At 30.9% G+C, this 14,731-nt stretch overlaps 1 protein-coding gene across 4 annotated transcripts in view; it reads right to left on the bottom strand.

The window, feature by feature from the left end:
* Positions 1-14,731, bottom strand: part of LOC134681205 (sodium-dependent dopamine transporter-like) — a 65,608-nt gene that overhangs the window by 12,904 nt on the left and 37,973 nt on the right. For all 4 annotated transcript variants that reach the window (XM_063540708.1, XM_063540707.1, XM_063540710.1 and 1 more), the window contains 5 exons: positions 14,191-14,325; positions 9,957-10,275; positions 7,896-8,034; positions 5,931-6,065; positions 5,266-5,369 (listed from right to left, as the gene is read on the bottom strand). In XM_063540708.1, the coding sequence (XP_063396778.1) occupies positions 5,266-5,369; positions 5,931-6,065; positions 7,896-8,034; positions 9,957-10,275; positions 14,191-14,325 (832 nt within the window). The remainder of the gene's footprint in view (positions 1-5,265; positions 5,370-5,930; positions 6,066-7,895; positions 8,035-9,956; positions 10,276-14,190; positions 14,326-14,731) is intronic.

The raw sequence follows: 14,731 nt of genomic DNA, 5'->3' as shown, positions 1-14,731 counted from the left end.
TTTATGCATTAAAGTATATTAAAAAGTCTGCAGTTGAAACACATATAAATGATTTTTTTCTTATAACGTTAACCTTCATGGTTAAAATTTCACACTTTCTTTTGACAAGCGTAGTTAGGTGTCAGTTAAATCTTTCTAGCTGCATATTGATATGATTTTGTGTCTTTTAATTTCTTTCTCAAACTCAGTATACCCAACTACCTATTTATTCATATCAAAATTAATGACCGCTTTTAAAATTGGATAAGAACTCAGGTGAGGCTTTTACAGTTTTGCTTTTTCTATGTACATCAACTTCTTACATTGATTTGGACTTAATCCTTTTTGATTTGCGCGTCGTTGATGAGTATTTTGAAGACGTAACGGTTGTTTGTCGTAAAAATAAAAAGCCTGGTATCTTTGATCAGTTTGTTTACAGTATAATTTCAATTTGATAAACACATTGATATCTCTGTTTGGTATGTGAAACTTTAGGAAAAAAATATTGCAATAAAGTCATCTAAAATAAGTATTATTGGTTCTATGTATGTTTATCATTTGAATCCTTTTACTTAAACTGTAAATGGTTAGACACAAGCAAATCTTTCAGAGTTCATATGAACCTTTTTGTTTGATGTCATTATATTAATGAGCTAAGTACCAATTAACGAAGTCAATTTCCAACCAATTACCATTATCAAAACAAAATTGGGGTCATTTTATTCAAATTCCGGAAGCACAAGACATCCTAACGATTCTCTACTAATAGATTGGATCGTTTAAGATTAAACTAGCAATGATCATAACATAGCTGCAACCAGTAAACTCTTGCACGTTAATTTAGAACAAATTGCTTCATCTCTTTTGCAAGTCTTCTTTTTAAAATTGACTATGAAATGAGAGTTACACCATAGAAATATATTTGTCTGATAATTGGATAAATACGTCAGTTTTAGTAGTGAGTTTAGAATGATATTTTAAATCTAGGAAATAAATGATAGGGTATAAGAATTAAATTTAGTAGTCGTCGCATAAAACTAAATCTGAGACGCAAAAGATTTTTTTTTGTCGAAAACTTAATATCTCATGAGCAGAAGACTTATATTAACCGCTAGAAAAAAATTGATTGCTTACTTTTCTAAACTTATTGGAATGTAAAAGCCTGGACAGAAGTAAATTTTGAAGGGAAAATGTGCACAAGGGCAATGTTTTTACAACCTTATAGAATTACTTAAAGGGACACTAGCTACGAGATGTATAAAAAAATAAGATCTTATTTTTTTGCTCAATCAATAATGAAATGCAAATAGGGAAATAATGATTAGCTTTTAGCAGCCAGTATGGTTCAATTTTCTCAAAATGAGCTAAAAACATTGGTTATGAATTATTCTCTTGCAAATGAATACTAGTATCTCGACCTCATTTGATCCGCATTTATGTGAACTCCAATTTAACCCCTTAGTCTGAGATGGATAACACGTGAATTGCATGTGTAAAGTTATTTAAAGGAAAAGAGTGAATCAAAGATAAATCATTAGATTGACTGATTCGTTCCACAAAAATTCATTTTTATACAGGAAAAACAATGATAAACATTTATTTTTCATCTATAATATGAAATTTAATTGACCTAGAATAATCCAACAGCAAGAGTTTGCTTAATCTATTTATATCTTTATTTATGTTTATATCGCTTATATAGTCATCGCATGACTTTAGATGTCAACTCGATAACTAATTAGATGACGTCTGGACTATAATATTCTCGAAACAAAGCTACACATTTTCATGCTCGTGCCCTGTTTTTATTTATTTTAGACATTATAGTTTGGATACATGTTTTACGTTGCTATAAAAAAATATATGAGAATTTGATTAAAATCGATGAATATGAAGTTGACAGCTAGTGTCCCTTTAAAGACGTATTCAATACTTTTGCCCTTCCTCCTAGGATCTTGAAAACTCGATTTCTATTTTTTGTTCTTTTTTCTTTTTGTTTTACGAGTGCACATCATTCTGGAAGCTCGTGTCATCTTGAATGATGCATTTAATTCTAATATGAAGGTTAATTTCAGAACGACGCGAGATTGTCGTTAGCCAATCAAAATAACATATAACAATGAAACGTACATGTAATGTAATTCCCATGATTTTTGTTATCTTCGTTGTATAAGATTTGAACATCGGTAAGCTACTATTTATGTCCTGACGATCGGCAATATTAATAAAAGTTACTTATCCTCAAGATGACCAGTATTATCTTTAAATCTTAATCCTTACCCTCCTGGAGCACCTGATATCACCCTGAATTTTTGGTGGGGTTCGTGTTGGTTAGTCTTTATTTTTCTATGTTTTGTTTTGTGTTCTATTGTTTGTCTGTTTGTCTTTTTCTTTATCTAGCCACCGTCTAGTCAGTTTATTTTCGATTTATGAGTTTGAATTCCCATCTAATTTCTTTCGCCCATCTTTAAATCATTATAAAAAATTCCCAAATAGCATATTCTCAAGTATAACAATCTTCCAAAGCTTATATATCATAAGGCTAGCATAATATGATTGTATGCCGAAGAAAAGACTTAAACAAATAAATATTTTGTCAAGATGACCCGAGTCTGCAAATGACAGTGTTTATCATGACGGCACTTACCATCTAATAGATTTCAATCACTTATATGTATATGATATATAAAAACAATCTAAACTAAAATAAATATTTGTATTTTCCGCGACCAATGACGCAGAGAGAGCACTATAATATCCAGAGTAAAACATTAAGATGAAAAAGAATTCATAACAATAGAATTTGAAATCAAATAGCCATTATCACCCTTAAAGAGAAAACAATTGGACAACTAACTTTTAAATGTTTTAACATGAAAAATATTGTCTGTATTAAATGTTGTATCATTGTTATCACTATTGCTGATGAATTAATGCTCACAAAGTAATCGTTAACAATTAACATTCATTCAGTCTATGTGATTCTAAAGATAACATTTTGTTTTTCACTGTTTTTTAAGTTCCCGGGAATATGGATATTTAATCTATAATTGGTGGACTTTGTTTGAATTGGTGATTTAAATCACTTACAATGCATTAACCTATATATCTTTTTTTAAAGTAATATTGTTTAAAAAACATTAGTGCATAAAGGGAATGCAACAAATCATTGATTCGTAAATTACTAATTTCATAATTTAAGGAATTCAAAATATGCGCATGTTGGGAAGTTTAAGCAAATCAATTTACTTTTGATGGTATAATAATAATAATAATGATTATACTAATAATAATAACAATAATAATAATAATAATAATAATAATAATAAACAGCTGCACCACGAGCGCATGATACGCCCGACGTCTTGTGAGGAAGTTTTTTTGCAATAATCATAATTAGTTTCTGAGAAAGTCTTTTAAAAGCAATAACCATATATTGTTTTTAAGACACGGCGGGACATGTGAAACCCCCCACCCGTTTTTTTTTTAAACTAAATATTACTAAAATGAAATTTTGAATCAAAACAAAAATGTATACAGATCTTTAGATTAATATAACAAAGAAGTGTGTAAAGTTTTAAGCAATAATCATAAATTAATTTTGAGATACGGCGCGACATGTAAAAAACCCTCCCCTGTTTTTCAAAATACTCAATTAACTCAAATAAAAAATATTTGAATCATCCCCAAAAAGTTTACAGATCTTTAGATTAATATGACAAAGACATGTGTAAAGTTTTAAGCAATACACATAAATCGTTATTGAGATATGGCGCGACATGTAAAAACCCCTCCCCCCATTTTTACAAAATACTCAATAACTCAAAAATGAAATTTTAAATCATCACCAAAAAGTATACAGATATTATTAAGATTAAAATAACTAAGAGGTGTTTAAAGTTATAAGCCATAATCAAGAATCGTTTTTGAGATACGGTGCAATATGTGAAAATATATACACCCTTGTTTTAGTTACAAAGTGCCTTAACTAAAAAAGTTTTAATCTTATTTTCACCAAAAAGTATACAGATCATTATAATAATAATGATGACGATGAAAGTGTTAAAAAAATATTCCTGATGTTGTCGCTTGATTTACACAAAATACCATACATACTGACAAAACTAGTCTGCTTTACAAGAACTATACTGCCTAAAATTATCACGTTAGGTAAAATAATCCGTTAAATGATCAAATTGACTTTAAATGTTAAAAAACTAGGCAGATCGGTCATATTTTACCTAAAATTACTCCCTGCTTTCTTTAAATTTAAATTTAATGATTATAACAGTTTATCAGAACTTAACAAACGTTATTTTCTGTTAAGACACATTATTTTTTTTACCTGTGAAGACGTGTATAACACATACTCCTATCTTTTGTGTCAAATTAGTAACTTAAAAAAAAATCTGTTATTTCTAAATAATGCGCTGTTTAAGTTTGATGAGATGATGTATTATATTAGCTGTTTTTTTTTTTTTTATCTATGAGACATTATTTTGCAGTACAATTTTTTTCTTTCAAAACTTAGCTTTGCAAAAATTGATGTTAATGTCAACCATTTAGAATTTTCGTTACATATTCTGATCTGACTTCACCTGTCCAATATTTTTCATCTTATTTCTTCTGTCCGTTATATATTTTTACGTATTTCATCTATCTGTTATATATTTTTATCTTATTTTCATCTGTTCGCTATATTTTCACATCTTTTTTCATTTTTTTTTATATTATTATATCATCTTATTTCATCACCTATTATATACGCTTATCTTAGATCATCTATTTTTATCTTATTTCATCATTCCTCCATATATTTTCATCTAATTTCTTCTGCCTGTTATATATTTTTATCTTGTTTTCATCTGTCCGCTATATTTTCACATCTTTTTTCAGTTATATATTTTCATCTATTTTAATCTGTGATGATCGAAGGTTTGCTAAACAGTAAAGTCGTTGGCTAATCCTTGCAAACAACATTTTGATTTAAATTTGTCTTGTTGGCCGAACGTTACAGTTTTAAAGCTGTATTTGTCCAAAAATTTAAGAATTTTGGGACCTTAATGCTCTACAACTTCGAACCTTATTTGGCCCTTCAACATTTTTTTAATCGAGCGTCAGAGTCTTTTGTAGACGTAACGCACGTCAAGGCACACATATAAAATTTTAATCCAGGTATCTATGAGGAGTTGACTTGCCCTCTTTGAAATATACAAAAGGCTAAAAATAGCTTTATACATATAATACATAAAACACACTTAAGAAAATAACGTATCAATCACTTACCTATAAACATTATTATGAAGTTCATTATAACTAGCAAATGCAAGTAAAACACCAAATCCTGGACCCAATGAAAAAAACACTTGTGTTGCAGCATCTACCCATACCTAAAATGAAATATTTGACTCAAGTAGGAACAAAGCATATAGGAATGTTATTCTTAAATCAACTTGAATGATCTTTAAAGAGAAAAGCATCATAAAAAGACATGTCTTTTTTTTTTGGGGGGGGGGGGGGGGGACACCAATATGTGTTAAATGTGTAGATTCAAGCGTAGTAATTTTGATTATCCCAATGGTATATTCTTTTTATTCAATCTCCCTGAACATTTAAAATGCCCATGGTCTAAGGCAAACGATATGAGAAGCTAGATTTGTGATTTGAAGAAACGTTGAATGAGAAATTCTACTGCTCCTTTTAAAATTTATTTCGTTTATCATAAAATCATGAAAAGTGAACCAGATTAAACATGACATCTGAAGGTAATATTTAATATCTAAGTCCAATAGAGCGGCTCCGAAATATTAAAAATGCTTTATCCTGTATAGATGGTAATTTATTTCTCAATAAATACGGTATTCCCTGCTTGGGGTGAAGTTGGCAAAGAGGTGATTTTACGAGGGTTTTTATTGTTAAAAGTTTAAATCAATGTATTGTACCCTGCTTACCTGTGATTCCTGAAGTTTTGTGGTATTAGGGGTGAGGTAGTAATAAATCCCTGTCCAGGCGCCATCTAGTGTCATTCCTCTTATCATCAAAATAAACAAAACTACATACGGAAACAAAGCTGTAAACCATACAACCTGTGAAACATCAACATTAGCAAATAAAATATTAATCTGAGGCTATAATCAACGCATATGGTTTCAAAAGTTTAAAACAATGTTAAGATTTTTTGGCTCACGATGCTCTCAATCGGCCGCCCGCCATGATATGTCGGTGTCTCAACTCACTAGCAAGCGATATATTTTGGCGATCTGAGATCTTAAGATACCAGAAGAGTTGTCTGATCTGCAATTTTATCGATTGTATAGTTTTTTTTTACCAAGTGAAACTGCGAGCTACTGCTCACTGATGATACCCCCGCCGCAAGTGGATAATATTGATAGTGTAAAAATATGCAAGTGTTCGGTAAACAGAAAGTTGTCAAGTGATCAATCTGAAAACGCATCGCACGGTATAGCTGACTTAGATAAACCCTGAAACCAAATTTCAGAAATCCTTGTATTGTAGTTCCTGAGAAAAATGCGACGAAAAATATTCATGGGACGGACGGACTGACTGACGGGAGGACAGACAGAGGTAAAACAGTATACCCCCCTTTTTTAAAGCGGGGTATAATTAGGACACTTTAACTGAGAGTGAGATCGTATAGTGTGTGATGCATGTATAGTAGGAGAAGCGTCTTCATGTAGTCGCTTCAACTGAAATGAAGTTAATGTGATTCCCTCAGTTTCTGTTTGTAAATTTGTAAAATTCCGTTGATTGGTAGCTTTTAATTTTGTCAGTTTTATGCACTACCCATTTGTTAATTTGACTTGAGGATCGGTATTTGGCTGAATATTTGATTCAGTATATCGTCATAATCTAGCATAATCCCTTGAACTTACAGGTAATAAGTTGTATTCAAAAATACACTTTCCTAAAATCAGTTTCATGGATTCAAGTGACTAAAATTATATCACTCTCAATCCAAGTACTTCGAATTAGCTACACGCATTTAAAGTAAATAAAATAAAGTCTTACGTATCATTATAGCTAAAATAAAAAATATGTTCCACTTTTGCAGGATTCAATATTTTGTTTCTTCAAAGCACGATCACTACTGCATATTCTATATTTAAGATATTGGTATATTACTACTTATCATTGTAATATTTTATAAAATTATTTTCTAGTATGTTATGGTCTCTTTAAGGAATGACTATACTATTTCTGTCTATGAAGAAATAACAAACAAAAAAATTGGTACACACTGAATAACGCGCGTAGCGGGTTATTTACCAGTGTGCAGCGAATGTTTTATGTTAATTCGAATAGACAGAAAAAAATATTACAGTCATTTCTCAAAATTCAATTCTAAATTCCTTTTTAAACCGTAGAAAACCATGAAGAAACGTTGATGACGTCACGGTCACATGACTTAATTATGTCTATGGGCTCATAGCAAAATAACGTCAGCCAATCAGAAGACGCGTTACATCGAAAATTGAATTATTTACGTATGTTCAAAACAAATGTGCTGCATTCTTTCAACATAACGTATTTTCATTTTTTACCGATTTGAAAAGATGTCGTAGATGGCACGCAGTATACTCTCCACAAAAAAATAACGTAAAACAGCAATTAAATAACGAGATTTAAACTCCTCGAAATAATACCATTACAAATAAATATGTATATTCATCAATGAATAATCATTCAGTCACTTCAATTTTGGTATAAATGATAAGTTTAATCATATACTACACAGAAACGAACACGTGGTACCGAAAAGTAGACACTGCATGAAATTTCGGTTGTCAGTAGGTTTATACCCAACAATATGTATCATGTTATTAAGTTCAGGATGAAGTTAGATGTAATGTGAATATATATGATATTACATATCAATTCAATGAGACAAGTGTTACCTTTCCCGATGTGTGAATTCCTTTCCACATACTGAAGTAACAGATGACATATACACCAAGGAGACACAAAGTGATCTCCCAGTTTATTCCACCAACGTCAAAAATCCCCGTGCTTTTATGTAATTTTAACATACCACGACTGAAAATAATAGAAATGATATATTAAAATACTGTCTTTGAATATCAAAAGTACCTGTGCATGGCTTAGAAATGCATAGAAATTCCAAAATGTTTTTTCTCTGTTTTTTATTTAGAAATGAATAGACATCCCAAAATGTTTTCTTCCTTTTTATTTGAATGTTATTGCCAAACAGAATATTATTCCCAATTTTAACTTTTCCAGGTCATTTATTCTAATTTTAACCTGATCATAGTCAGAATAGCGATATTTCTCAATTCAAACTAATAAATCAGAACAATGGAATCCTTTTGAATAATTCAATGATCATTGTCTTTCAGAGAGATCAAAATTGTTAACATTGTAAGCAAGATGGGGGATATCTTATCGTGAGATTAGCTCATTGTGAATTGTAGGAATTCCATTTAATAGGGATACCTTCACCAATTGTGGTTTGAAGTCTTAAAACGAAACTTGTAAAAATATGTGTAAACTTTGATCAATTTTGGGCAACTTAGGGGATTAAAAGGCGGAAGAAAATAAATATTCATAAATCACAGCTTTCAAATTTGTAGAAATCTATGAAGAAACCTCTTCTCAGTCTTAAACAAGAGGGACGAAAGATACCAAAGATACCAGAGGGACAGTTAAACCCATGTATCAAAAATAAACTGACAAACCCATGGCTAAAAATAAAAAAGACAAACAGACAAATAATAGTACACAAGACACAACATATAAAACTAACGAATAAGCAACACGAAACCCACCAACAACTTGGGGGATCGTATGTGCTTCAAGAGGGTGAGCAGATCCTGCTCCTAATGTGACACCCGTCGTGTTGCTCATGTTATAACAAATCCGGTAAATAGTCTTATTCGGTAGGTCACATTCATGGAAAAGGAAGGGGATTGTAGTTACGACGTACGGAACATATCCGATATCATCTGTGAAACGGTTATTCCATAACGTTCAAAATGTAATTGAATAGTAGAAGGCCATCTGCCTGAGCATGTCATATCTGAACATCTCAGTTAATAAGATATGCCATATTCCGTTCTTGATTAATATCGGTAAATGTGTTGATCGTACAAGAGCGTATCAAATTTTCAACTCAATGTAAACATTTAAACTTTATTATAAATCCTACATTTTCATTAATGTTAATATGACATTATTGCTAATGGGGTCAGATTCATTGCATTTATATCTTTTACTGAAATCTTTTGACAGCTTAATCGATCATAGCAGGGATTTGTTACACTTATATGTTACTGTATCTGTCTGACCTCGTTTAATTCAAGAGATTCTAATATTTTCTATTCTAATTTTTGCTTGTTTTGTGCTCGAACTCAATCGGAGCTAAGAATACAACCGTCAAAGAAAGTGTCACATACACAGCATCTTATATATCACCTATCGGAGCACCTGAGATCACCTCTAGTTTTTGGTGGGGTTCGTGTTGCTAATTCTTTAGTTTTGTATGTTATGTCATGTGTACTATTGTTTGTCTGTTTGTCTTTTTCATTTTTAGCAATGGCTTTGTCAGATTATTTTTGATTTATGAGTTTGACTGTCCCTCTGGTATCTTTTGTCCCTCTTTTATACATATAATAAACATCAAAATGATGTGAAAACTTGGAGAAATACCGTAAAAAAAACCAAAAAACAATAATACCAAATTACAAGGGAATTCAAAAATGAAAGTCCTTTATAAAATAGCAAAATCAAAAGTTTAACACATTCTCACGAATGGAAAACAACTGTCATATTCCTTACTTGGCACAGGAATTTCCTTCAATGGTGAATTACACCTTGTTTTACAGCTTTTATTTAACTTTCAAAAAGTATAAATTGACAGTTTTGAATTTGAAAGATGTATATCCCAGTGATAAAAAAAAACATCTTCTATAGTTGTTACATAAAACAGCGCCAATACCTACTTGAAATATTCTTCTGCAGGAGATGTTCGGAATATCCGGGTGACATTCGTCGTTATATTTGCACTTATATTACTGCTTGCAGTAACTGTTATTTGTTCAAATATTGAAAAAGACGTGGTCCCATTGGTAGAATTTGAGTCAGTTAACGAACCACGGTATGTCCCGTCATAACAGTGTTCTGTATTCCATTCATGTCCACAGGAACTCCATGGAAGTTCACTTGTGAAAGAACTAAACAAGAAATGAAGGGCCCATGCTATGATGATATTGTAGAAAAAGTCTGTATAAAATGCAATTAAAACTACAGCCCAACCTATACCTGAAAGAAAAAGAATAAAGTATTAGTTATTTCTCATGTAAACAATTACTATTCGAGCAACACATAATTTTAATATTATATATAATGTGTAAAACCACTCGAAACTTAATGTTAAGTAAGATATAAATAGACAACCTGTTTGAAAACTATATAGGAAGGTCTAGGTGTGATGTCCATTTCTGTATTCTTCCTTTTATTAGCCCATTTTACATATTTTGTCCCCTTATTTAATAATCCTATTTTTCTCTATTCTCTATTTTCTTTTTTATTTAACTAAGTTTTCACTAATGTTTAATTGTTAGTCCTTAATTTTGCAGATTTTGCCCTTATTTGCTATTTTTTACACCAATCCAGACTATCAAATAGGACAACACAATCAGTATATAAAAGGCTTATTCTTCCTGAAAAATCAAGGCTTGGGTATTTTTGTTTAAATGGTTTAACAGTTTCTTTATTTCCAATAGAAAAAAAGAGGTGTGCTTGTCAATGAAACAACGCTCCACAAGTGACAAAAAATGACACAAAAATCAACAACTATAGGTTACCGTACGGCCTTCAAAATGTGCAGGGCCATACCACATAGACAGTTATAAAAGCCCCCAAAATAACAAATGTAAAAAAAATCAAACGAGATAACTGAAGGTCAAATGTATGTACAAATAATGAACGTAAAACAAATATGTAACACAGTAACAAACAACAACTGAATTGCAGGCTCGTGACTTGCGACAGGCATCTAGAGGTTGTTTCGGTGCTAAACATGTTAGCGGTTGCCTTATCTCTCCCTCACAGAGCCTTTTATTACCGACTAAACATTATTGAATTTGATCACTGTTGAAGGTCATATGTTGACTTAACTTTTACTTTTCAGTTTTAAAGAGTCAACAGAATACATACTGGTACTAAATTCAAATTTAGAGGATTTAAAGTATCTTACTGCACACACTATTTGCTACATTTAGTTTGACCTATATGATTTATATTGTTTGCAGTTATAACTGTCATAGATATGAAAAAAAGATAGAACATTTTCGAGTCTAACTATAAAACAAATGGACGCCTTTCATTATTTGATGCGACAATAAAAGACAACAACCTTTCAGAAAAAAGGACAAGAAAACAAACGTTTATCAACATTTAATTTTCTGATATTGTCAATTAATTATAATTCATATGCGTCTATCTTGGTCTTTGTGTGAACTTTTGATTTGAAGATTCTATTCGACCGATTTTCTTTTATTCGGCTATACTAGTATAAATGTCTTAAATACGGACTATTTAAACTTTATGACACTTGGTTCAGTAGTTTCTTTTTAGAATCAATCAGTTTGTAGTTGAACCAGTTTTAAAAATATCATTAGGGGATGATTTTGCCTGAAAATGACTGTATCAAGGCCGGTATGTGACAGTTGGTATATATTAAGTCCGGTATGTTACAGTTGGTATATATTCGTTTGATGTGTTTAAATATTGGAATTGGCATTTGATAACGGACTTTCCGTTTTGAATTTTCCTCGGAGTTCAGTATTTTTAAAATTTTACTTTGGTTTTAGTATATAACATCAGATGCTTGTACACCTGTTTATAAGATAGAACACTGTCCGATGTTTGAATTATTTCTATGTATTCGAATGTTTTAAAACGTCCTTATTGAATTGAACTTCAAGTGTATGACTTTCGAACAGCGGTATACTACTTTGCCTTTATTTATCAGTTTAATTGAAATAATATCAATGAAATAAAGTCCTTCAAGTATTTGTCGAAATGAACGACGAAACTAATCAATATGAATCTATGTATAAAAAAAATTATATATAAAAACGTTGGAAACAAATTAGTTATGTAAAATCATTCACTGAAAAAAGAACCACTAACGATATAATTAGCGCAGAAAAAAGCTATAAACTACTCAAACCGATTTCTAATTTACCATTAACAAGCACTGACGTATCAAAAATTAATCAAGACGTTGGCTTTTAACAAGAAAATTTCTGAAAGTGTAGTATATTTCAAAAATTTCTCGTGTCATTGATTTCATCAAATTCCTAATTTTTCTTTTAATATCAGTCAGTTGAAAACTAAGTTCACTTGAGAAAAATGTTTTTTTTTTAAATAACCCAGATATCTCATTTAACCTTTGCGTATAAACTAGTTAATGGAATAGATAATAAATCAAACTACCATTCAGCATAACTGAAATTAACAAAACCTGTCTTCGTTGATAAAATTGTTATCCTAACCCAACCTTAAAACAGGTTTTACAAGAAATGCGACATAAAGTGCTGTTTCACGACAGATAGAATAAAAAAAATGCGATAAAGCGATAATGCGATAATGATGCAGCAGGAAAAATACAGAAGAAAATTAATAAACTGAAATTTAAAAGATTTGTTTATTTAAATGCATAAATGTTTTTGATTTAAAATTTTTGCTTAGTCTAATTGTCTATATATTGCTTTGAAGACTGTTGTTCGCCGTTTTGTTTTTGTTCGTTCGTCTTTAGTTTTTTTTATGTTGTGTCCTGTATACTATTATTTATCTGTTTGTCTTTTTTTCTTTTTTAACCATAGCAGTGTCAGCTTATTTTCGAGCTATAAGTTTGACTGTCCCTCTGGTGTCTTTCGCCCCTCTTTGATACTATCCTTTAACTTTTGAATCCCCATGTCCGCTACTATGTATTTGTCCATTATTTCTCATTTATCAATTTCATAATACAAACATTGAAAACTGCCATTGCTTTAAAAAAGGTGTAACATGTCGACCCAGGATTGAAAAGGGTTTAATTATCATAGCCCCTCTTCCGCTTAATAACGAAAATTATGATCAAACAATTGTGAAAAATTGTTAACATAAAAACCCAGCATATGACCAACATTTAATCATAGACCACCCGATTCCAGCCAAACAATTTGATAATAAAACAGTTAATTAGTAGAGCACGATAATAAATGTAAATGCCAAAATAAACATACACTTTAACACACTAAATATATCGAATGATTGGCCTTTCGTGAAGCATTTTCAATCACTGTAGATACCCTCTATCGTGTTATCATGTTTACCCAGAACACGTGTAACTGGAATGTTTGAAGCGGGGTGAACGTGTAACTGGAATGTTTGAAGCGAGGTGAACGTGTAACTGGAATGTTTAAAGATGATAAGCAGATATCAATCATTTCTATTTTCGTCAGTACATGCATGTGGTTATCTCGAATGGCTCTTTAACTTTCATGATTTATTAATTAACTTTAGGTCATCTGAACATTACTTACGTAGTGAGTATAATTACGCCTTCATTTCATGGTTGTTTAAGCAATTAAGAAATGATTTAAAAGTATTTCAAAATTATATGGTTATGCATAAAATAGCATGATACATGTATATCTAGTAAATCACTTATTATATATCTGATTCTAAATGCATCTACTTGTTGAACATTTTTTACATTTTTTAAATAAAAATGCTACTGCGTTATAGTTATTCATAAAGCTATAAAATATTATGTTTGATATGTAGATTGTCATATTGTTATAAATAAAATTTAGAATGGAAATGGGGAATGTGTCAAAGAGACCATTTGAACAACCCGACTAAGGAGCTGAAACAGTCAGCGAAAAAATCCCGCACTGGATTTGTCCTCTATTGTGTTTGTTTGTTTTCTGTAGTTGGAAGATATTTATATTAGTAGGACAGCGTTGATCAACACATGCACTTCCATGAAACGCGGTAACGTGTAGAAAGTCAAGAAAACAAACTGGCTAGTCGGAAAACCTGCTGCGTGAGACTAAATTTTCCTTACGTACCTGAATAAAGTCACAACCCACACGATAAATGTTATACGTTTTATTTAGTCGTTGACATTGTTAAAAGTATGTAACATATCTATAAATTGTAATATAAATAAAAACATATTACCTTTAAAAAGCGGACACAGATTTCCCCAGCAAGTGATAGCTCCTGTCCTGTTGAATTGACCTAAAGCCAATTCCATATAAAACAAAGGTATACCAGCTGCTACTAACATCATTACATATGGTATTAAAAAACATCCTACAAAAAAAGTAGTCATAATAAAATTATCTATATCATAGGACAGTACTTTGTGGATAAATTAAATTTAATATTTTCTCCGCTCTGTAAAAGTCGCCAGTAAAATGGATTTAAAATTTCGACCGTCAAATCCCCAATTGACGATGACAACAATTTAAACGCAAAAACTGTTTTCAACTATAAGTAACATAGCAAGCTAGATTAGCATAAGAATCTGTTCAATGGGGATAATGTTTATCGCACTTTAATTTTTGCTGTCCTTTTGAAGAGAAAAACTCCATAAACATTTTAAGGTTTAAAGTATATATCCTATATGTTTTTCTTTTAATTTAGCTGAATATTTTAATAATGCAGTGAAGTTTGGTACAATTCTGGATTGTTTAAATCTCGTTCAGGTGAGTAATTC

This window comes from Mytilus trossulus, chromosome 8 (genome assembly GCF_036588685.1).
Source record: "Mytilus trossulus isolate FHL-02 chromosome 8, PNRI_Mtr1.1.1.hap1, whole genome shotgun sequence".
NCBI lineage: Eukaryota > Metazoa > Mollusca > Bivalvia > Mytilida > Mytilidae > Mytilus > Mytilus trossulus.
This window is presented reverse-complemented; position numbering and strand designations above follow the sequence as displayed.